The sequence below is a fragment of the Ziziphus jujuba genome, chromosome 6, assembly GCF_031755915.1.
Source record: "Ziziphus jujuba cultivar Dongzao chromosome 6, ASM3175591v1".
NCBI classification, from domain to species: Eukaryota; Viridiplantae; Streptophyta; class Magnoliopsida; order Rosales; family Rhamnaceae; genus Ziziphus; species Ziziphus jujuba.
Genome location: NC_083384.1, coordinates 6,058,274 through 6,084,651, shown reverse-complemented (window position 1 = coordinate 6,084,651; position 26,378 = coordinate 6,058,274). Strand labels below are relative to the sequence as shown.

Here is a 26,378-nt window from a genome sequence, read left to right as displayed (position 1 = left end):
ATCGTGAGGGTTTTGAGAGAAAATATTATTTTCAATTAATTATTATTTACTTACTTATTTATTCTTAATTAACTAAATGGACTATAATTATCGTTGCTTTATAATAGTACAGTAGATAGGGTCACTCACTGAGATGATTAGCATCTTATATTTTTAAATTCCGTTCCCCTAGGTCCAGGTTGGGAGACGTTGATGGTCCGGGGCGAGCCCGACGTCTTAGTTCATTGCCGAAAGTCCAAGAAGGATTTCTTTCATTTTTCCTCTCCATCCTGTATTACTTCTTTATCTGTCATCGTATTAATATCATATTTACTAGCTAATGCTCTGTATACTGTATTGAACATTTAGTTATTAATTATGCACTGATTTACTGTTATTCATTTTGAAGTGCTGTAAATTTGTGGAATCAAATTGTAGTAATATGGGAGGAATAAAGGGATGTTTCTAGAAGTGTGTTTTCAATGCAGGAAAATTTGTTGTAAGTCCAACCCTTAGAGGAGATTCTGCCGTATTTTCCATTGGAAGGTCCGGTAGGGTTTCCTTGGGATCAGGGCTTGTCTAGGGTTCCGGTGAGGAATTTTGGATGGGTCCTGACATTCTTTATCTGACATTGTATTAATTCCACATTTATTTGTCTAATGCTCTGTATACTGTATTGGACATTTAGTTATTAATTATGCACTAATTTCCTGTTATTCATTTGGAGTGCTGCAAATTTGTGGAATTAAATTGTAGTAATAGGGGAGGAATAAGGGGATGTATATAGAAGTGTGTTTTCAGTGCAGGAAATTTGTGGTAAGTCCAACCCTTAGGGGAGGTTCTGTTGGATTTTCCATTGAAAGGTCCGGTAGGGTTTCCCTGGGATCAGGGCTTGTCTAGGGTTCCCGTGAGGAATTTTGGACGGGTCCTGACAATTTGTAATATTTCTTTTCATCCTATGTTGTACCTTATGATGCTCTGTATACTATACTAGATTTATTTTTTTAAATACTCCATTAGTTTCCTGTTTAATTTATGGAAGTGCTGATTATTGTGGAAATAAATTGTAGTAAGGTGGGAAGAATAAGGTCCTATATATAGAAGTGTGTTTTCAGTGCAGGGAATTTGTGGTAAATCCAACCTTTAGGGAATCTGATGATCATCAAGACAACATGTTCTTTATTGCTAAAGTAAGACCTCTGAAATATTAGAGTTTTTTCATTACGATCCACAAAGATAACATCATGTAAATTAGTCCTTTGTTATTAGAGCGGTTGTACCGTGGTACCAACAAATATTTGCATTTATCATGTAGTTTTTTTTACCATTGTACTTAGTTTACTTTTTATTTCATTGTGCTCTTTCTTTTAGGAAGAAAATATATTATTAGAAATACTTTATCTTGTACGTTATTCACCAATTTGATGCTGAAGCAGAAGGAGAGCTGAGTCTATCAGTTGATGATTATGTTGTGGTTCGCCAGCTACTCTGTCCTCTGCTAATTTTAAATAAAGTTGTCTTTATCCAATTTTCAGGTTATGATGATAGGGCTTTTATATTTGTTGAAATAAAATTTGCTTTCTAAAACAAGGTCGGAAAGGTTTGCAAGGTTTTTTCTTTTAATACTGAAAATATGATAAACTCTTTTAAAAAGAGTTCTTTGAAGACAGTTTTGAAAATATTTTTGAATGTGATTTTGATATACTTTTCAAAACATGCAATGTTTAGCACATTTTGACACCACAAATACAATTTGCATCTTTGTTTAACCAAGATAATCAGGAACATCCATAACACTCCAAATTGCAATAACTTTCATAGTTGAGGTGCTCAATGGGAATGTCGTTCCCGTTTCAGCTATTAAATTTGGAGTAAAAGGTTTCATAGAATATTTTGCATGCTGTTGTTGATATCAATCAGGTGGCTCCTCATGGATGGCCAAAAGGCGAGTGCAACTGTAAGGCTGGATGGTTCCCCTTTGCTTACATAGAAAGGGAGGAGAAAGCCCCAACAAGCAAAATAGCACAATCAAGCTTGTGAGATGTGTCAGGACCCGTCCAAAATTTCTCACCGGAACCCTAGACAAGCCCTGATCCCAGGAAAACCCTATCGGATCCTCCAACGGAAAATTCGGCAGAACCTCCCCTAAGGGTTGGACCTACCACAATTTTCCTGCACTGAAAATACACTTCTATATACACCACCTTATTCCTCCCACATTACTACAATTTAAGTTCCACAACTGGTAGCACTTCGATAACAAAGTATATAAAAGGTATATAATGGAATTAATTTAGTAAATAACCAATTAAAATATACCATCATAGATTCGCGTCCGCCCACACCACCCACTTAGTGCTACACATGTCGAATACACTTCAAATATCATTTTACAAATATGCCAATGCGTAACATAGAAAGAAAGGTAAAACAACATCACATTAGCAATAGAGAAAAAAAGCTATAATAAACGTTTTAATGATAATGGTATTAATGTAACTTGCCTGAGGGCTATCACATAACCACACCTATCTAAGGGCTATCTTACCTACCCAAAGGCTAGTAATAATAAGAAAAACAATAACAAAATTAATATTAAAGATCTCATAATAGTGTTAATAAAAATAAAAATAAAATAATAATCAATAATAACAACTATAATTATAATAATGATAATAATAGGAATTGGAATTACAATAAAAATAATCATTATAAATAACAATAACAATCCCGATAACAGTGACAATAATGATTAAATAAATAGTTAAATACAATTAATAGTAATAAGAATATAATAACATCGATTAAGAATATTAGTAAGAAATTAAATCACAAATAGATAACATAATATAAATACATAAAATCATATCTTAAAATCCATAGCATAAAATGAAATATGCACGCTCTAATGGAGATACGTACGATACCTTCTGACATGCTACGTGATTCATGATTCCAGCTGTCACCGGTACTTTGCCACCAATACAAACCGGGGTGGTTGCCTATATTGGCCGTTTGATCCCCTGGACTCGTAGGCAATATAGTTATGAGGCTAGCTCTAAATGGACCACATTGGTTCGCCGCCTCCGTATGGTGCGGTATATACAGTATAATATCAATAATATAACATACAAATATATGTACGAACATATAAAAAAATGCTCAATGCACCATACTATATACCAGTGGTGTCCGAAGGTACCCAACGTCCGAAGCACCGACTGACAGGAGGTTAAAGAGACAAACTTGCATACAGTCACTTCGGCATCTCGACAGCGCCACTACTTAAACTGTCATCCCGGCCATCGAGGGGGGCGGCTTATGGCCAATATCAAACTTGCCTACCCTCGGTCCGATGGCAACTTACGGGAGACATTACAACTTGCGCGCTTATCATAATCACATATACAGTACAGAACACCGGTACGTGTATGGGTGCATCTAAAATAAATAACCATATTTATTATTAAAATACGCAATTTTTCGAAAATTCACCATGGGAATTATACCATTTTTCAAATTCACCATCCTACATTTTTCTTTAATAACACCAGCATAAATCCACCGATAATAATATACAATTAAATTTTTTCCCTAAATCATAAAATCAATCAAATAATATTCCAAGGGCATAATTATATAATTTTGAAACCACTAAACTTAAACCAATATTTTCCTCGAAATATTTAAAACCAAATCATGCCCAAAAATAATATTAAAATCTAAATACACTTAGTTAAATGAAAACACCTTGCTCATGCGTAATGAGTACAATTAAATCACAATAATAAAAATCAAGAATTCCTTAATAAACTAAATTTCCATTTAGCATCAATAAACATAATAAAATTTAAATCATAATTTCATAAAATTAGTCTCTTCCACAATAATTCAATTCAACACAATTTGGCATTTTCAATATAAATAATAACTTAGTTAAATATCCAACACATAAAATTCATTTTTCAAATATTTAATTAACACAAAATATACTTAATTTAACAACCCAAAATATAAATATGAGGCAATATATATACTAAATCAACATAACTTAGCATCATAAATTTAAATAGCAGTTTCTTAAATATTAAACACTTATGATATAATAAATTCTATATAACGAATATATTTAAATCACATAAAAAATAACACATTAAATCAAATAACAATATCTCTTAAAATTTAAAATATATATGATATACTTCAAAATTTTGAATGATATAAAATACATATGTATAAATGTCTTTATGCACACAAGTACATAGATATGTATATATATCTATATATATATTTTCACACACACACACACACACACAAATATATAGGTCTCATGTATATGTACATATATTTATATCCATATATATATAGATTTAAGGAGTTAGAGTTGGACATCATGATCTCATAACTATAGTACACCATGTACAAGCATTCAAATGTTTCAATTACTAACACAACTCAAATGCCAACCAAAGCTTCCTAGTAGCCATACACCATTTCCGTGGGTGAACTTTTAATTGAGTACACACATATATATGTATATAAAGTACAAGAACTCCTCCATATGGTCATCTTAACATATATAATCCAACTTAAGCTCGTATTAATTCGGCATCACTAACAACAAGTATCCCCATAAGTACAAAGGAACTTAACATTACCCTTCTAAAAAGCTGCCAACTATCAATTCCATAAGACAAGCAAACAACTAAACACGATAAAACAAAGGACAAAGAAAATGTCTCTTAAGCACTATAAACCGGTAGCATATATATATATATATATATGGACCTTTCTCATTTATAAACTCAAAATCCTCAAAATTTTAAAACACCTTAGCATTGAGAATTCTAAAACATGTTAAAACCTCACATTGGTGTACACCCGCACACATATATATATATATATATATACACCCGTATACATATATTTATAGTTTATTCAATTTCATAACATTTATAAATATTAGCCCAAAAATAGCAAAATTCTAAATACCCACAATCAATTTTCATATTATATATCAAATGGAAGCTTGAGAAACATAGATTACCGATATTTAGAGAAATTTAGCATACCTCGTCGGCAGCGGTTGGAATTTCTATCAGGACGCGCTGTTGAGCAGGTCCTCTTGGTGCACCATAAACGAGCTCGAATTAAGGCAAACGGAGCCCACCATCAGCTTCAGGACGCTCGAATTTGGAGAATAGGATCGAAAATTTGGCCGGAAATGGTCAAAATCCTGCAAATTGTAATGGAGCTCACCGCCGACTTTTATGGAGTTTTCCAGCGCGTCTCCGGCCATTCCATCAATGGCGAGCACCGTGGACTTTCTGGCATGATGGGTCGTCGGCTGGGCATGGTGGTGATGCTCATTCCGGCCGGCATTGGTGGCAGCACAAGGAGGAGGATGACCCGCGGGGAGGAAGAGAGGGAGTGGAAGAAGCTTTGCGAGACAGAGTGAGGGGGAGCGGTTTTTTTTCCCCTGTGAGGGAGAAGAAAAAGAAAAAGAAAAAGGAAATAAATAAACAATTATATAAAATAATATTAAAATAATGTTATTGTATAGAAGAATAATAAAATAATATGATATTTAATCATGGTTGACATGTGGCATCTCACCATTGTGACACATGGCACCCTTTAATAAGTTATACATGGTACACTATTCGCATATTTAAAAATAATATTAAAATAATACTGTATTTGAAAAATTTGCAGGTCCATAACTTTTTAACCAGATGTGCAATTTAAGCGTGCTGCTAGTCTATAAACTCGTATTGACGAGTACTTCACAACCATGCATGAGTCAAAGCTCAACTTTGCATGAACAAAAAGTCAACTCTGGCACCCCATGGACAGTTTGGAACTCAACTTGTTTTCCTCATAACTTTCAAACCGTAGCTCCATTTTCAACGTGCTACTAGTCTATGAACTCATGGCAACGTGTAATTTTTAATGGTACCTTGGTCAATGTGAAATTTCATCAGGAGAAAAAAGTCAACATTTGGCCCCTTTCCAGTCAACGACTGTCAATACCGGTCAACCTTGGTCAAATTTGAGAAATTTCCGGTGTACTTCGGGACGGGGTGTTACAATCTTCCACCCTTACAAAAATTTCATCCTCAAAATTTTATACGTCACAGAAATGCATAAGAATATTGATTGCGGATTTGTGCCTCGAGCTTCCACGTCGCTTTCTCGACTAAATTAATTCACCACGAGACTTTTGACTTGACAAAATAGTCTTATTAACCCATACGCATTCTTCGTGATTCAAAATCTGCATTGGTCGCTCCTTACATGACAGGTCTTCGATGTCATTTTGTAGCTCCGATGCGCAAAATACATTACATACCTGTGTTAACTCTTCTAAAAATGCTAGCTCGTACGTTACAGCACCAATTCTTTCGCTAACCCCGCAGAAACCAAGATAATGAGAACTTAGCTCCCTTTGTCAACCAAAGCGTATGACTCTCTCCTACGAAGATGATTTCAAAAAACTCAATCTCGGACTTTAAATTCGAGATCTTTTCCTTGCACATCGGCTTAACTAATTGGTCAATCTTGAGCAGCTTTCAATTTTCTCGGATGGCCTTCACCTTATTCATAGTCATCCGTAGGTGTTCGCATCCAATTCACATTGGTCGTCGTGTGGTGCTTCCCCTCACCTACTTCACTCCAATATAGTGGGGTCCGACACTGCCTTTCATATAAAATCTCATACGAAGACACCTTGATGCTCGCTTGGTAGCTAATATTACAACGAACCTTATCAACAACAATTACTTATTCCCACTTCATTCCGAAATTACATAATGCAGGATCTCAGCATAACTTCCAAAGTATGAACTTTTGCACTCTGCTTATCCATTGGCCTGTGGTGGAAGACAATGTAGTAGTTGAGCCTCGCTCCAGTGTATTTGTTAACCTTCACCATAGTTCTGGTGAAAACCACTCTCGCATATGTAGGAAGTACTCTGACTTAGTTGGTTGATTATTATCCAAATGTCATTATACCTTTTCGCTGTGTGGAAAAGCTTGTATACGGAATCCATGTTGAGTCGCTCCCACTTCCACACATGGGTCTAGACAAGGGTTGAAGCTACCCTGAACGTTTCCGCTTCCCATTTTCACTTGTTGGCAACTTAAACTTGAGCACCTTAATTCGAATTCTGCAACTTCCTTTATCGTGCCAACCCACCAATATTACTTAGTGAGCGTCCGATACATCCTCACACTTTTGGGGTGTACCGCATACATCGAATCATGTGCTTCCTTTAGGATCTCCCTTTCAAACTCAATGATATCCAACCCTTAAATTCTTGATTGACAAAACTTGGACCTTAAGTCGATCTTAAAAATACCTTAACACCTTGGGGTTGATCAACACACATCCACACTCAGCAACATATATCAATTACGGGTGCTCACTTTGTTAAGTCGTCGGTAGCTGATACACAACTTAGATTATCATCCTTTTTCTCCATGAACAAAACAGGCTCCTGTAAAATGATATGCCGGGTTGAGCGAATCCCTTATTCACCAATTTTTGCAGTTGATCCTTTAACTCCCTTAACTTTGATAGAGCCATACGATATGGCAGTAAAGAATTAGGTCGATGTTCAAGGCCAGCTTGATGGCGAAATCGATCTCTTTTTGCGGTCGTAACTTAGGTAACTTCTTTGGAAGCATCTTCAAATGATTCCCACTATGAGCACGTCTTCCAACACTCACCATCCACTCGGACATCAACCACATGGGCTAGATACCCTTAACAACCACTCTTCGATAGCTCCCTGGCCGCGAGGGTAAAAATTAACCTCGGTAAGGACCTCCTAACTCCTCCATGAAGCAACACTTCAAGTAGGTCGAATCGCCTAAACGTTACTTCCTCATGGTAGTCATCCACAAATATAAGATCCGCGGCTACCCAATTCGCAACTAGGATTACTTAAGAGCCCAAACAATCCAACTTAATCAGGTTTGCTTCCCTCACCTGATCTTCAGTAAGGAAGAGACAGCCATTTGACCATTTGACTAGGGCATACGGATTCCCCCCTAAGAATATACTATTCCAATTGGCACCTTCAAAGAGTATAGTTACTTAAATTCAGACAACGAATTTGTTTCGAGACACGAGAAATAACCCTCCAAGATGGTTAAAACAAGGGAATAGACGTCGATGGGACGAACAACAATGCACAGTCCCGTAGGAATACTAGAACCTAGAGCTCTAATACCAACTGTTAGGACCCATCCAAAATTTCTCACTGGAACCCTAGACAAGCCCTGATCCCAAGAAAACCCTACCGGATCCTCCAATGGAAAATCCGGCAGAACCTCCCCTAAGGGTTGGACTTACCACAATTTTCCTGCACTGAAAATACACTTCTATATACACCACCTTATTCCTCCCACATTACTACAATTTAAGTTCCACAACTGGCAGCACTTCGATAACAAAGTATATAAAAGGCATATAATGGAATTAATTTAGTAAATAACCAATTAAAATATACCATCATAGATTCTCGTCCGCCCACACCACCCACTTAGTGCTGCACATGTCGAATACACTTCAAATATCGTTTTACAAATATGCCAATGCGTAACATAGAAAGAAAGGTAAAACAACATCACATTAACAATAGAGAAAAAAAACTATAACAAATGTTTTAATGATAATGGTATTAATGTAACTTGCCTGAGGGCTATCACATAACCACACCTGCCCAAGGGCTATCTCACCTGCCCAAAGGCTAATAATAATAAGAAAAACAATAACAAAATTAATATTAAAGATCTCATAATAGTCTTAATAAAAATAAAAATAAAATAATAATGAATAATAACAACTATAATTATAATAATGACAATAATAGGAATTGGAATTACAATAAAAATAATCATTATAAATAATAATAACAATCCCGATAACAGTGACAATAATGATTAAATAAATAGTCAAATACAATTAATAGTAATAAGAATATAATAACATCGATTAAGAATATTAGTAAGAAATTAAATCACAAATAGATAACATAACATAAATACATAAAATCATATCTTAAAATCCATAGCATAGAATGAAATATGCAAGCTCGTAATGGAGATACGTAGGATACCTTCTGACATGCTACGTGATCCATGATTCCAGCTGTCGCTGGCACTTTGCTACCAATACAAACCGTGGTGGTTACCTATATTGGCCATCCGATCCCCTGGACTTATAGGCAACATAGTTATGAGGCTAGCTCTACATGGACTACACTGGTTCGCCGCCTCCGTATGGTGCGGTATATACAGTATAATATCAATAATATAACATACAAATATATGTATGAACATATAAAAAAATACTTGATGCACCATACTATATACCAGTGGTGCCAGAAGGTATCTAGCATCCCGAGCACCAACTGATAAGAGGTTAAAAAGAGAAACTTGCATACGGTATTGAGTGCTGAGAACGTTAGTGATTTTAACCATGCTTAGAATACTTTTGTTCTTTAACTGCAGTAAGGAATGTATTCTAACTACTTGATAAACTAGTTTTTAACAAGGTATAAGTGATTAGTGTAGGATATATTTTATTACTGTCTACTATTTTAAAGTTTCATCTTCTCTGTTTCTTTTTATGTTTCTAATTGTGCCACAGGTTTTAAATCTGTAGGCTTGTGAGCCATTACGGACACAAATAAATGGAGCTCCTTTCGAAGATGCTCGTCACTTGGCTCACCGTTATGATAAACTCCGTCAGGAGGTGGAGGCTCAGGTAATTACTAATCTCAAGTTTTGGAGTAAATAGTGGTGTAGAAAACTGCATATTCATAGTTAATATCTTGTTATCAGGTAACTGAAATTTTGAGGCATCGATCAAAATCTAGGGATCTTTCTATGTCTGGAGAGAGTGCTGTGAAGCTTCAAAGTGCTGAAGCAAGATTGGCTGATCTTAAATCTTCTACTGTGGCACTTGGCAGAGAAGTGACTGCTGCTATGTTGTCAGTTTAGGATCAGCAGCAGCAGATGACGTTTCATAAGCTTCTTACTATGCTAATTTTACTTATTCTCTGTCCCACAGAATGCCATATATATATATATATTGGCATGTTTTCCTTGCCAATTGCAAATAAAACTTTGAGAGATATTTTTATAGATATAATGAGACAACGAAAACCATAGATGTCCTTTTCATCATACAGACAAATATTTAAACCAAACAAAGTAAATTATAAAAAAAAAAAAAAAAAAAAAGAGGCGAAAGAGGTAAGAATTATTTTTATTGGAAAAGCAAGAATAATTTAGGTACTAGAACAATACAGCCGTAGCTGTAAAATACTGAAGACAAGACCAACCAAGACACAAAAGGAAAATACGATGACAACAAACGTGACCCAAAAGAAAAAAAAAAAAAAAAAACAAAAAGAAACACACTTCCACGCTAATCCCGTGGCACATACATATAGCCATCGTAGCCAAGATGACCATTTATTTGTAGAAAGTCCATATTTTGATCACATTGCTGGCGAATTACTCTGTAAGGCATGCCTAGCTACTTTAGGTAGAGAAATACCATTCACAAAGAAATACCTGACAGACACAGAGCAAAATATTTCTCCTCATGATCAAGGATAAGGAGGATAAGCAGGATAAGGAGGATTAGGAGGATAAGGAGGGTAACCAGGGTAAGAAGGATAACAAGCATTAAAATTCCTTGGTTTGATCCTGACAAAGTCGGCAGATGAATTTTGTGTGTTGGTGGTCAAACTTTTGTTGCAACGAAAACTGATGAATGTCTCCATTACTTGACCGCATTCAAGGCATTTCATGTTCTTTGGAATAATATTTGCAGCTGAGCTTGGAATATTAATCTGGCAAGAGTGGCTAAACATGTCAGCCACTTGTTTGTGGTACTCTTTGAATATAGTTTCAAAATTTTCCTCATGAAAATTATTTTCCTCCTCGCTCTGAAGTTTAATGACCAGCTTCTTCAAGGCCCTCGAGATTTTCGCACTCTGATCAGAGATTATCACAGTCGAACCTTTAACAAGTACAGCCCATCCATTCTCTGTTTTATTGGAAATGAGCCTTTGGAGTACTCGGCGTGTCTCATCATCTTCCTTTATGAACTGCAAGCTTTCTATGTTGGTCCAAAAGCGTATCTCACTCTCTCCGACTTCAACCGACTCTATGGTATTGTTTCCTTCATCTCCTCCATCATTCAAAAATTTTCCAAGATCGATACTTTTTATGTAGCCTTGCAACTTTTTGATCCAGTGTTGGTCGGTACCTCCATAGAAGAAAATGTACTTTTCCTTTTCAATCTGCTTGACGATAGTTTGATTAGTTTGACATATATTTGTATAAGAAATTAATTAGTATTGAACTCCTTATATATATATATATATATATGAGTGTGTGTGTTTTGATATATAAGATTTTTCTCTAATGAGAGAATCTCTACTTCGGGTTATTAAACCCTGAATCTCATAATGAAACAATGTGAACATTGCTACTATAGGCTGTCTCCACAAGGACATGCATGAATATATCTACTTACCCAAGATTGCATGCTCAGATGGATGTGATTTGCTACTAGATGAAGCCAATTGTCCAAATTGCGTATGGCGTCCTCGGCCGCCTTAGCGAAAGGAAAGGCATCCATTCCCCGAAGGCGGATCAAGGGGAGTGCATTGGGGTTTTCAACCTCTCCTTGTTGGTTGAGCAACACGACGACAGGTTTACCGTTGAAGTGCCACTCCTCCTTGATGAACTTGATGCCTGCAACGGGTGATGAAAACATTTGTACAGTGTACCATGGCATTTGATCGCGCAACTGGATAAACAAATCGAGTCGTTCAGGTGTCCACTGCTCCACAACTGGGATCCATACCATCTTATAGTGCTTGTAGCCTTTGATTCCTTCATAAATCTTTTGAAGATTCTTAATGTCCACGTTTGAAATGTCTAAGCTTGAAATTAACAAGAGCACATCTTTCTTCGAGAGGACGTCGATACTCGCTCCCTGATTTAACAATTTGATAACAAAATCATCATCCTAAGTTAGCAATTACTTGTAACTAAAAATCGCATTTAGAAGTTGATCAGAAAATGCCATATTCTTAAGAAAACGGAACATACGACAGTAGTGGAACCGTCATTGATATGAAGAAGATGTGGATCATTCTCCGTAGAAATCAGCATCTTCAGAATGTCCACTACCTCGTGAGAAGATTCATGATATGGATTTCTCAATATGCTAACGAGTTTCCAGTACACCTCTATTTGCTCTGTTTTTATATGTATATAACATAAAGAGGATGAAACAGATTGTTTAATTCCCTCATCAGGTGCTAGCTAATTATAAATAGTTAATTGGCATTATAAATTAACTATTTAAATATATAGGATATAATTGAAAACAATCAATTACTTTGTTGCTCGCAAATTCGTCTATGTTTTTCGAGATCTTCGTGTACAGATGCGAGATACTCAGTCCATTGCGATAGATTCTGTGTTTGGCCCCTGAAAAATCCAAACCATGAATAATCGTACACATTTAATGGGACAACTGATTCTTGTTTGTATCCAAATTTCTAATAATAATAATAATAAAAAAATCTTAGTCATTGGTTTTGAGAAATGCAATCTGAGCTGCACAAGCCACAATACTTGCAATAGTCCCGTAAACATGCTTTTGGATAGTTGGTAGAAGTCCTGGTACATTGGCACTAGTGTAATTGTTACGTAGCTTCTCCAACTCAGAGATGGATTTGGTGACCTCCAAAATGAGCATGATGAGATTGTTAAGCTCATCAACCACTGGCTGCTTTTTCCGCTCGACCAGATAGCCAGATTCGAACTTCAAGATTGCCATTGACAAGCAGAATTCTTTCGGTAAGGATGACTTATGAGTCAAGTCCTTCCTGAGTCGCCAGAAGTCCCCGAACTCCGTTGCTAAAGCTGCGAGGCTCAGCACCAGCTTTGCATCCAATGAATAGCTTGATAGCAAGTTCACTATTGCTACCACCGTTTTCTCAATGTTTACTTCATCACCTTGGTCCATCTGCTGCCATTGTAATTAATTAGTTACACCTCATTTGATATTTGTTTAATTTAATTATTATAATATATATATATATATACACCTCTTAATCATATAAACCAAATGTTTTGCAAATCATCGTAGGATGCAGCAATTATTAGAATCTTAAAAATTGTGGAGATATGCACTTCATGATCGCTATAATATACAGTTCTCTCTCTCTCTCTTCCTTTTTTTTTTTTTTTTTGGGGGGGGGTTTCAAACTGAAATATATAAATTAAAAAAAATAGAAATTTATACCACTTTCCACGTCACTAATTTACCATCATATATGTATATATATTTACATATATTTTAGATTTGAAATGATTATCATATATAACTTGGAAAGTAATTCTGCAATATATATTATTAATTTTTATAAGTATATACTATATTTTGAAAGGTTGGAAAGAGGTTTAATTTGTTGCAACCAGTTCGCAGGAAATCTTCTTCAATGTACTTGACGACGACTTGAAAGTGGAACCGGGATGCCTGAATTCGAACTCATGTTCCTCGCGCTGCAGTAACTCAGCAAAAATAAATAAACCAAATAAAGTGCCAATAGCCAGTAATATTCTTAAGAAAAGCAATAATTAAATTAAAGTATCTAAATATGTGTGAGTATATATACATATATATATTTGCCATAAAACACAGCCACATTTTCAGTATTAAAGATATGCTGGTCAATTATTATGTAATCTACTGGATGATGGATTACATGTGGATTACGTGTAATTGTTTAGGCATGCTTTTGATACCATGAGGCATATCAAGGGCATGCTTAGTGAAATTCTCTAATGTATGTACCTGGACATCGGTGACGGTAAGTAGGATGTTGTCAACTAGATCCAGAAGATATTCAACTTCCAACTTCTTCTCACCAGTCGCAATGAGTGTCGCATAAACTTTTTCATCAAAGATGAATTGCAGGGCCAACTTTGTAGGCTTTGCAGAGCTTATCACCACCATGATTGTTCAACAAAGAAAACTTATTCAAATGTACTGTTTCCAGCAGAAAAAGAAAAAACTCTATATAGATTAGCTATCAAATGGATGATGGCTTGGTGCGTTTTGTGGCTCAATGTGGCTCCACTATTTATAGCCATCAATACTAGACTCATTGACTGACAATCACCACTCAAATCTAAAAGCTTTCTTACTAAACACAGACTTTCTCATTCATTGTCAACCACAAGTAGGGTAAGTCTTTTTTTCTTTTTTTTTAATGTTTTTTTCCCCCTCTTTCTGTACGCCCTTAAATATATTTTTATTTCTAGGCTTCTACGTAGCTACTTAGTGAAACCAACGAATATTTTGAAACTAATGTCACGTAAATACTCAGGTTAATTGATTTGGAGATTGTCGGTGATCTAACCCCGCTATTAATATGTAAGTTAGTTATATCGAAATCCTAAAAGCTGTACCTCAACTCCTCGAGCAATATCATCGAAATATGGGTTTGTAGTTGTATATGGGTTGACGTTATAATCATATTATTACTGGCGGACAGAAATAGAAACAAAAATATTATGTGTACAAAAGATCTTTATCCCACACCCACTATGTACTAAACCGGCCGAGTAAAAGAAACCTTTTATGATAAATTAACCTGTTGTGAATCTAGTAACCTGTTGTGCATATAGTTGGATAGTTGAATTTCTTCAAATTCTATTAGCTAAGTAACAAGGAATCTTTTATGATAAATTAAGTTGTTCTTCAATTAAAATTGGAGGTTAAGTGCTTGGTACGGTGTTAAATGTTAGAGAAGACCTACAAATCTGTTTCAATAATATTACCCAGTGATTAAATTAGGATCCTACTATGGTACCCAGGAGTACGGTACCTGCTCCATTAAATTATGATATAGACATTTGCGTAAATTCTGTCGTTGTTTTATCTATCTAAGAGTTTCATGAAATTGGTCATCTTACATAAAAGCAAACTCTTTGTATGAAGTACGTTTGCACTACGTATAACATTTTTTTAGGATAAAATGAAGGATTGATTGCATTTTTGGTAAATATATTTTCGTAAATATATATATACTTTTTACCGTGGCTAATTTTATTATATATTGATTAATGTATTATGGCTTCCATATTTTTTTAAAATTTTAATTTTAGACTTTCCATTTATAATTTATTTCATTACGTTCCAATTTTTCACAATGATTTTTATTTTCAAACTTTAAGAAAGATTTTTTCTCATTCCTTAAAATCTATAACTTTCAAAATATAAATATAAATAGTTTACTAATTGAACAACTCTCGTTTAATACGTTAAGTTATATTCGTTGAATACAATATCAAAGTCTAGTAGAAGTCTTTATGTTTTCATGAAAATTTGTAATTAATTTATTAATTTATTTATAGTGTCAGTTGCATATGTCATGGAAGAATATAGAATGATGTCATCTTATTGGTTTTCTTGATCTCCAGATGTTGACCTTATCAATGTTACCGGAATCCACATGGAGGAAGGTTATTTCTAGGGATGGATGGAAGGAATACAAATCAATTTTATTTTTTTTCTTTTATTTTTTTCAATTTGTTAGGCGGTCACGTGTGCGATCCGTCTTAATCTGCAAATTGTCTTTCAAATTCTATACGTTAGTCATTTATAAAGATAGAAAATAAGTACATTGTTTTCACATAATTTGTTAGTCCAACCATGAAAGGAATTTAGTGTATTAGGCGATAATTTATTCTCTCAATTATTTTTCTTTTTATTTGTATTATCGTTCCCTGTGGGGGTTATACATGTGGGTCATTCATATATACGGTTTCTATTCTACATACATGTGAGGGTCATCCATATATTGTTGAAGTGTGGCAATTTTGCCACTTGATGGTGCATGTCACCGGCTAGCATGCACACCTTGGTATCAAATCCTTTCCTTTTATGAGTTTATATTTTTTTGTATGTTTTTAATTTATGCAAGGTATATTTTGATAATGTTTTGTGCCTAAGTTATGTATGCAAAAGTATAGGCAAAATTATGCACAAAAGAGTAGGAATGTTATGCTTGAAATGCTTATGGTGCTGGATTCATAATTTCCAGCAACATAGTTCCACTATTTATCTTATATCTCAGGTTGTAAATGGAGTTTTGGGCTGACATTTTGAGGGATGTCTACAGACATATATAGAAGACTATGGTTCAAATTTCAGGTCCAAATGACATGGGAAAGTCCATTTTCGATTCCAAACAGATTGCTATATCTGATGGGCCCAGTATGCAGAGTATGGGTCAGCTTTGGAGCTGTTTGGCCCATGATCCGGTTCCAGAACTTTCCTAGCTCTTGGAAAAATATTTATTGATGACCAAGGATGCTTCAAACCAAGTTTCATAAGCAGATACAAAGGGGAACTAAGTAGGTGAAGCTAGTTTGGTTGTTTACCCAAACTAGTTAAACAATAGGAACTTAGTTCAAACCATGTGCCACTTTTTACTATATTTGGAATAGACATGTTGCAGCTGGTTTTTGACTCTTTTGTGTATGAAAAGTTAGGTGTTGACCATTTTACTTTTTAAATTTCAAATACTTTACTCATTTTGTAAGCTCACATGCTTGGCATGTGTGAACTAGTTGTAATTTCAAGCTTATATTGTAAAATGAATGAAATGGCTACACATCTAAGCCTTATTTTCAAAAGCCAACGTGTTCCTCTTCTTCTTATCTCTTCTTTAACACCTTAGAACACTTTAGGAACCCTAAAAACCAGAAAACACCATAACCAAAACCTAAAAACACAACTCACACACAACCATTCCCAAGAGCATCACCAAAAGCTTGCTTGTTGCTAACACTTCAAGCTAGCTTGCTCTTGGTCATAACCTTCTCACCCCAACAAAGTGGTATCAGAGCAAGGCACATTTTTGTGAGATTTGTGAGGTTTTTGGGCTGGCTCGTTCCTTGAGAGTGAAGAGATACTTGAAAGCACAAATATATTTTCATATTCCTTCATACTAGAAAGCAACATTCACATGGCTTCTTCAAGTTTTTCAACTCCTTCTCCTCCTATCTTCAATGGGGAGAACTACAAAATTTGGAGTATCAAGATGCAAGCCTACTTGAAGGCTTATGGTCTTTGGGAGGTCACCATAAATCCCCAAGAACCCGAGCCTTTGAGACAAGGGGCAACGGTCAACCAAATCAAGCACCATGAGGAGGAATTGGCTAAAGGTTTCAAGGCTCTCACCGCCATTCATTCTTGTATTAGTGATACCATTTTCACAAGGATAATGGCATGTGAGAGTGCCAAAGAAGCTTGGGACAAACTTCAAGATGAGTTCCAAGGGAGTGCAAGGACAAGGCAAATGCAAATCCTTAACCTAAGGAGGGAGTTTGAGACTATCAAGATGAAAGACAAAGAAACGGTTAAGGAGTTCACCACAAGGCTTCTTAATGTGGTGAATCAAATTAGGGTGCTAGGTGAAAGATTAAGTGACCAAAGGATTGTGGAAAAGGTGTTGGTCTCCTTGCCCGAGAGGTTTGAAGCTAAGATATCTTCATTGGAGGAGTCAAGGAACCTAAATGAAATTTCCTTGACCGAGTTGGTGAATGCCTTGCAAGCTACGGAGCAAAGGAGGAGGATTAGACATGAAGAATCAATGGAGGCTGCATTTGTGTCTAAACAACATCAAAAGACACAAAATCAAAAGAAGAACAAGCTTAAGGTCATAAAGGAGAAAGGTGAAACTAGCAAACCCGAGAGGAAGTCCTATGAACCTTGTCACCATTGCAAGAAGAAAGGTCATCATCCAAGAAGGTGTTGGTGGAGGCCGGATGCATTTTGCCATAAATGCCAACAAAAGGGTCATGTGGAGAGAGTATGCAAGGCAAACAAGAAAGATAAGCAACAAGCAAATGTTGCTAAAGATAATGCAAGTGATAGTGAATCCGAAGAGTTGTTTGTTGCTACTTGTTTTAGTAGCATCAAGAATGATGAAGGATGGATCATTGATAGTGGAGCAACACACCATATGTCTCACAAGCATGAGTGGTTCACAAACTTGGATAGGAGCAGCCACAACAAAGTCAAAATTGGAAATGGAGCCTTGATGGAAGTGAAAGGCAAAGGAGATGTGGTGATACACACCACCAAAGGTATCAAAACTATCCATGATGTTCTCTATGTACCTTCTTTATGTGAGAACTTACTTAGTGTAGGTCAAATGCTTGAGAACAAATATGCATTACACTTCTCAAACATGACATGCACTATAGTTGATCCACATGGAAATGAATTAATGTGTGTTGGAATGAAGAACAAGAATTTTAGGTTGAATATGGATGAAAATGGTGCATCGGTTGCATTGAACACCAAAGTTGAGAACACCTCTCAACTTTGGCATAAAAGACTAGGTCATGCTAGCTTTAAGTCATTGGTAGGCACACATGAACTTGTTAGAGACATGCCATTGGTGGAGAAGCAAGAACATGTGTGTGAAGTGTGTCAAAAAGGAAAGCATACTAGGTTAGCATTTCAATCTTGTTCTTGGAGATCAAAGGAGAAGCTAGGACTTATACATTTGGATATTTGTGGTCCTATGAGTGTTCCATCCTTAAATGGCAGCAAGTATTTCATAACTTTCATTGATGATTACTCAAGAATGTGTTGGGTGTATTTCCTTGAAAGAAAATCACAAGCTTTGGAGAAGTTTGTAGAATTTATGAAGTTAGTGCAAAATCAATCCGGTTGCACTATAAAGGTGTTAAGGACGGACAATGGTGGAGAATACACAAGTGAGGCTTTCAAACAACTTTGTAAGGATCATGGTATAGTTCATCAATTCACTACACCATACACACCACAACAAAATGGTGTATGTGAAAGGAAAAACCGTACCATCATGGAGATGGCTAGATGTTTGTTGTTTGAAAGTGGCTTGCCAAAGAAGTTTTGGGCCGAAGGAGTTAATACATCCATCTACATCCAAAATAGGCTTTACTCCAAGTCTTTGAGGAGTAAAACCCCATTTGAGCTTTGGTTTGGATATAAGCCTTCTCTTGATCATCTAAGGGTATTTGGAAGCATTTGTTACATCCTAGTACCACAAGAGAAGAGAGGAAAGCTTGATGAAAGGTCACAAGTTGGTGTTTTGGTTGGCTATAGTGATGTGACCAAGGGATATAGAGTGTATAACTTGGAAACCAAGAAACATGTGATAAGTAGAGATGTGAAAGTTGATGAGGAAGCTAAATGGGTTTGTAGTAAGGAGGAGTTGGCTAGTATGGATGAAGACAATCGGCTTGAAGCTCATGATAATGATGAGGAATAAGGAAATGATGAAGGTGCTGCCCATGATGATGAATATGATGAGAATGAGCTAGAAATCTCCATAGGGGCTGATTTGGAGATTGGTGATGGTGTGAGAGGCACAAGACCTCTTAATGAGATTTATGAAAGGTGTAATGTGGCATTGAGTGATCCAATCAATGTCCATGAGGCTATGGCAAGAAAAGAGTGGAGACAAGCCATGCAAGATGAAATCGATGTGATAAACAAGAATGACACTTGGAGCTTGGTAACAAAACCGAAGGGAAAGAATGCTATTGGGGTGAAGTGGATCTTTAGGACCAAGTACAATCCGGATGGGTCCATAAATAAGCTCAAGGCAAGGCTTGTTGTCAAAGGATATGCACAACAAGCCGGTGTGGATTATAGAGAGACTTTTGCACCGGTTGCAAGGATGGAAACCATAAGACTTCTTCTTGCAATTTCGGCACAAAAGTCTTGGAAAGTATATCACCTTGATGTGAAGTCAGCCTTCTTGAATGGAATATTGAAGGAGGAGGTCTATGTTGTGCAACCCGAAGGTTTTGTGAAGAAAGGAAGTGAAAAGAAGGTATACAAGCTACACAAGGCCTTGTATGGCCTTAAACAAGCTCCTAGGGCATGGTATGCCAAGATAGATGGTTTATTGACAAAGCATGGATTTAGGAGGAGTCCTAATGAGCCTACATTGTATATTAGGACTCATGGTTGCATGGTGTTGGTGTCTCTTTATGTTGATGACCTCCTAGTGACCGGTGGTAATGAGAAAGAAGTGAGCAACTTCAAAGGTGAGCTAGAATTGAACTTTGAGATGTCTAGCCTTGGAGAGATGAAATACTTTCTTGGAATCGAAGTTGTCCAATCATCCAAGGGCATCTTCATATCTCAAGAAAGCTATGTGAAGGAGTTGCTCAAGAAGTTTGACATGGAGGATTGTAATAGCGTTGCCACACCTATGAATGAAGGCACCAAGTTGGTGAAGGATGATGATTCTCCAAAGGTAAATCCTTCCATCTATAGAAGTTTAATTGGTAGCCTTTTATATGTATGCTCTACTAGACCGGATATCATGTTTAGTGTGGCTGTTTTGTCAAGATTTATGCATAGTCCATCACAAAATCATCTTAGTTGTGCAAAAAGAATCCTAAGGTATTTGAAAGGTACTAGTGATTTTGGTATATGGTACAAGGATGGCATGAATGAAGCTTTGCTTGGTTATAGTGATAGTGATTGGGTTGGTTCTTTGGATGATAGCAAGAGCACATCGGGCTACATTTACACTCTTGAAAATGGTCCTTTTTCATGGAATTCCAAGAAGCAACAAACCGTTGCACAAAGCACCGCGAAAGCCGAGTATATTGCTTGCTCAAGTTGTGCTAATCAAGGTGTTTGGCTTAGGAAATTATTGGAGAACTTGAGCTTGAAGCAAGAGGAAGCCACGGTAATATTGTGTGACAATACTTCAGCAATAGCAATTGCACAAAATCCAGTCCAACATGGGAGGACCAAGCACATACCGATCAAGTATCATTCCTTAAGGGAATTTGAAGCAAGTGGTGAAGTGAAGTTGGAGTATGTGACTTCCGAGGAGAACTTGGCGGATATCTTCACCAAGCCATTGGGAAAGAAGAGATTTGAGATATTGAGAGGACTTCTCAATGTCTCATACAAAATTGCCAAGGAGGAGTGTTGAAGTATGGCAATTTTGCCACTTGATGGTGCATGTCACCGGCTAGCATGCACACCTTGGTATCAAATCCTTTCCTTTTATGAATTTATATTTTTTTGTATGTTTTTAATTTATGCAAGGTATATTTTGATAATGTTTTGTGCCTAAGTTATGTATGCAAAAGTATAGGCAAAATTATGCACAAAAGAGTAGGAATGTTATGCTTGAAATGCCTATGGTGCTGGATTCATAATTTCCAGCAACATAGTTCCACTATTTATCTTATATCTCAGGTTGAAAATGGATTTTTGGGCTGAAATTTTGAGGGATGTCTACAGACATATATAGAAGACTATGGTTCAAATTTCAGGTCCAAATGACATGGGAAAGTCCATTTTCTATTCCAAACAGATTGCTGTATCTGATGGGCCCAGTATGCAGAGTATGTGTCAGCTTTGGAGCTGTTTGGCCCATGATCCGGTTCCAGAACTTTCCTAGCTCTTGTAAAAATATTTATTGATGACCAAGTATGCTTCAAACCAAGTTTCATAAGCAGATACAAAGGGGAACTAAGTAGGTGAAGCTAGTTTGGTTGTTTACCCAAACTAGTTAAACAATAGGAACTTAGTTCAAACCATGTGCCACTTTTTACTATATTTGGAATAGACATGTTGCAGCTGGTTTTTGACTCTTTTGTGTATGAAAAGTTAGGTGTTGACCATTCTACTTTTTAAATTTCAAATACTTTACTCATTTTGTAAGCTCACATGCTTGGCATGTGTGAACTAGTTGTAATTTCAAGCTTATATTGTAAAATGAATGAAATGGCTACACATCTAAGCCTTATTTTCAAAAGCCAACGTGTTCCTCTTCTTCTTATCTCTTCTTCAACACCTTAGAACACTTTAGGAACCCTAAAAACCAGAAAACACCATAACCAAAACCTAAAAACACAACTCACACACAACCATTCCCAAGAGCATCACCAAAAGCTTGCTTGTTGCTAACACTTCAAGCTAGCTTGCTCTTGGTCATAACCTTCTCACCCCAACATATATGTGGGTTCAATTCTACATACATATGGGAGAGGAGTATAGTACTTCAGGGATACCTAATTTTGTTAACTTTCGTAATTTCTATATGTAGACAATGTCAATATTACTAGAATCAACATTATGAGTTTTTTTATTTTATTTTATTTTATTTTTTGGGGTGGGGGGTAAATTCCTCATGGAAGAAGGTTGTTTCTAGGGATGGATGTAAGGAATACTAATCAATTTTATTATTTGCAATTTGTTACACGGCCGTGGATAATTTAAGGGTGGTCCATCTTAATCTGTATATTATCTTTCAAATTATATACATTAGTCATGCATAAAGAAAATGTATCCAATTTAAAGTTAGATTTTAAAAAAATTTGAAACCTATGAATATTCAGTTTAGAGTTTATACAAATTGTAGAGTATTTAATTTATATTCCTTTTAATTTGTATTTTAATGGAATCTTTAAAAGTTTATTAAAGCTAACTAATCAAACGTGGGCTCTTCTGTAGACATATTCCTCCTTATGCTCCTTAGCCTAAGGGGTATTAGCAGTGATTTCCAGCATTAACCCCTTTCTAAGGGTAAGTTCTTACATATTGCTCAACTGTTGACCACTAGAAATACCACTTTCTGTTTGTGTATTTAACTAAGACTTTATAATGTAAAATTTTTAAAATCTAAAGTATTTAAAAAGTAATTAACTTATAAAAGGAGTATGTCCAATTTAAAGTTAGGTAGACTTTGAAAGAATTCAAAAGCTATGGATGTTCAATTTAGAGTTTATACAAGTTAAAAGGTATTTAATTTATATTTTACTGGAATATTTAAAAGTCTACTAAAACTAGCTAATCAGATGAGAGCCTTTCCTCAAGCGGATTCATCCTTTTGCTCCTTAGTCTACGAGGTATTAACAGCCATTCTAGTTGTTAATCCTCTTCCAAGGGCAAGTTCTTACGCATTACTTACCTATCCGCCATTGAAAACACTATATCCAATCCATATATTTAATTAGGACTTTATAAAAGTTTTTTTTTTTTAATTCTAAGGTATTCAAAAAGTTATTGGTTTTAATGGATATTAAAAAATAATAAATTTTAATGAATTAGATGAGATTTTAGAAGGGAAATTGTGACTTGAAATGTCTAACTAAAATTCTACCTCAATTTCAAAGTTTTCCATAGATTATTACAAATTTTATATTAAAAAATGGTATTTATCACCATTTATAAATGATCATCTATAGAACATTCATGTCACATAGCAAGTTAAATGATTACCATTAAAGGGTTCATTTTTAAAATTTTGGTATAGAAATAAATATAATTAAATACCCCAAATAAAATTGCCGCATAAACTGGTGACCATAGTTAATGGTAATAAATAGCAAAACTTTTTTATATGAAGTTTATAGAATTCAATAACAATTTATGAATTTCTTTTAAAATTTCTATCTGTTTTTAAATCTATTAAAATTTAAATTGAATACACCCTTAAATATAAAAATATAAATATAAATATAAAGTCTTATAATATGGACGTTTGCACTTTTTTAACATGTGGATGTCTACAAAACTAAATGATTTTTTTATAAAACTATCATCTTTATAGATATTCAGATGTTAAAAAATTACAACATTCGCATCATAAAATAATTATATACGTATGATATTTTCACATAATTTTTAATCCTAGCATAAAAAGAATTCAGTATATTAGGGGATAATTTAGTATATTATGGAAGGTCATTTCTAAGAAAGGATATCGTTGATCTAGTAGATCTCTTTGTTGACTTAATAAAAATTACTGGAATTCACATTGAGGAATATATATATATATATATTTTTTTTGGGGTGAATTCACATAAAAGAAGGTTGCTTTTAGGAATGGATGGATGGAATTCTTGTAACACCCCGTCCCAAATCGCATCGGAATCCGTGCACGTTGACTGTTGACCGAGCGGGTCAAAAGTTGACTTTTTGCTCCAGTTGGAATTTCGAGTTGACCAGGGTACCGTGGCGAAGTGCATGACGCCCTGAGTTCGTAGACTAGTAGCACGTCAAAAACGGAGCTACGGTTTGAAAGTTATGGGCAAAACAAGTTGAAGTGCAAACAGTCCAAAAGGTGCCCCGAGTTGACTTTTTCTTATGGTGTAATTTTGTGTTGACTCTTGTATGGTTGTAAAGTACTCGTCGATATGAGTTCATAGACTAGCGGTACGCCTAAATCGGACGTTTGGTTAAAAAGTTATGGATGTTTGAAATTCACCGGATACCGTATTATTTTAATATATCTGGCTTAAGTGCACAGTAACGCCATGTGTCAGCTTCTGATTGGTCCACGTGGCATGAACAGTGTCACACAGGGGTTTTTATTTGTTAAAATTCTCGGAGAAGAGAGAAAAAGAGAGAGAGAGTCCGCCGGCCACCGGAATTTTTTCAAATCAATTTTATTATTTGCAATTTGTTATATGACCATGAATAACTTAAGTAGGATTCATCTTAATCTGTACATTGTTTTTCAAATTATATACATTAGTCATTTATATATATATATAGAATATAGGTATATTGTTTTCAGATAATTTTTTAATCCAAGCATTATTAGGGGATAATTTATTCTCTCAATTATTTTCTTATTTGTATTATTGTTCACCGTTGAAGGAAACCTTCATATTGGATGCCCATTTTTCGATTGATAATGTTGAAATAGCGGTAAGACCCGTACAAAAAGGTATTAGTCAAAATTAGTCTTTGTTTAAAATTCAAAAATTTTCAAAATGTGAAAACCCATAATATTTTTGTCATATATGAGGAACTCTATGAATTAGATAATTTCATGTTATAGTAAAAAAAAAAAAAAAGCCTTGGTTCTTAATTCCCTCCCAAAAAAGTCTTGGTTTTAAAGTTCTTTTCGTTTTCTTTCCTTTTTCTCCCACCCCCCCCCCCCCCAATTTACAGCAATTTCCCTCTTAATGTCTTAAACTCACGACCTTTCAAGCGTGGGTATAAGTGGCATATCAATTTTGCCAACTTATTTAACTTTGATTTTTAATTATTCTGTATTAAAATGTATCAATTTAAATTTTAAACAATTTTTGACCCGTTTCAAACATGATTAATGTCAGGACCCGTCCAAAGTTCCCCACCGGAACCCTAGACAAGCCCTGATCCCAGGGAAACCCTACCAGATCCTCCTGTGGAAAATCCGGCAGAACCTCCCCTAAGGGATGGACTTACCACAAAATTTCCTACACTGAAAACGCACTTCTATAATTGTCCCCTTATTCCTCCCACAGTACTACAAACTGGTTCCACAAATTTCAGCACTCCAAAATAAAAATATAGTAATCCAGTGCAATTTAAATACATAAGTGTCCCATACAGTATACAGAGCTTTATGACATACTACAAAATATAGAATACAGCAAGAGTGAAAGAAATATTACAACTGCAGTAAAAGAAGAACAAGGTACTGCACGAACTAATACAGCGAGGAAGATCAAGTCCGCTCCGAGTGAACACCAACAACCTGGTACCTAGAGGAACGGAATTTAAGAGTGTGAGATGCTAATCATCTCAGTGAGCGACTGTACTACTACACAATATAATACCACGGTAATAAGTATATAAATAATAATTATTTGGAAATAATATTTTCTCTCAAAACCCTTACAATTCTCTCAGTTGGAAAGGTTCCCCTTTTAAAACATTTTCACAAAACCCTTTATTCATATTCCCTGAAAACCAAGACATCAAATAATTAAATACCGGAAACAGTAATAATTAATTTTAATTCCAATACAGTTTTAAAACATTTTATTTTTAAAACACAGTTCCAAAAATCAGTTGATGCACCCACTATATACCAGTGGCGCCAACAGTACCCAGCGTCCCGAGGTACCGCCAGACAGGAGGTTATAGAAAGAAATCGGCATACGGTCGCGTGGCGTCCCACTGCGCCGCTGCTAACCTGGTGTCCCGGCCATGGGGGGTGGCCACCCTCTCCGATGGCAACCACAGGACACCCTCATAATATCACCTGCGCGCTACTCACACCCACCTGTGCGCTAATCATATCCGTGTGCACAATATCCATATCACATATACCATATCACATATAATCAGAACACCAGTACGTGCACGGTGCATCTAAAAATCATAAAATCCACAAATTTAAATTATAAAACAAATTTCACATTTTTCACAAGCATAGCGGGCATAATCCATCCGCTTGAATCGGGAAATTCTCCACAATTTCTTTATAATCAATACCATAAATTCCATGATTTTCAAATCCACCAACTCCCAAATCCAT

The 26,378-nt window shown here is 35.6% G+C and overlaps 1 protein-coding gene and 1 pseudogene across 1 annotated transcript in view; both read left to right on the top strand.

The window, feature by feature from the left end:
* The window catches only part of LOC107405330 (metacaspase-6), a 29,090-nt gene extending 19,100 nt beyond the window's left edge, over window positions 1-9,990 (top strand). The window contains exons 4-5 of the mRNA XM_060818294.1: window positions 9,653-9,754; window positions 9,832-9,990. Of these exons, the coding sequence (XP_060674277.1) occupies window positions 9,653-9,754; window positions 9,832-9,990 (261 nt within the window). The remainder of the gene's footprint in view (window positions 1-9,652; window positions 9,755-9,831) is intronic.
* The window catches only part of LOC125418930 (SH3 domain-containing protein 1-like), a 166,584-nt pseudogene that overhangs the window by 120,026 nt on the left and 20,180 nt on the right, over window positions 1-26,378 (top strand).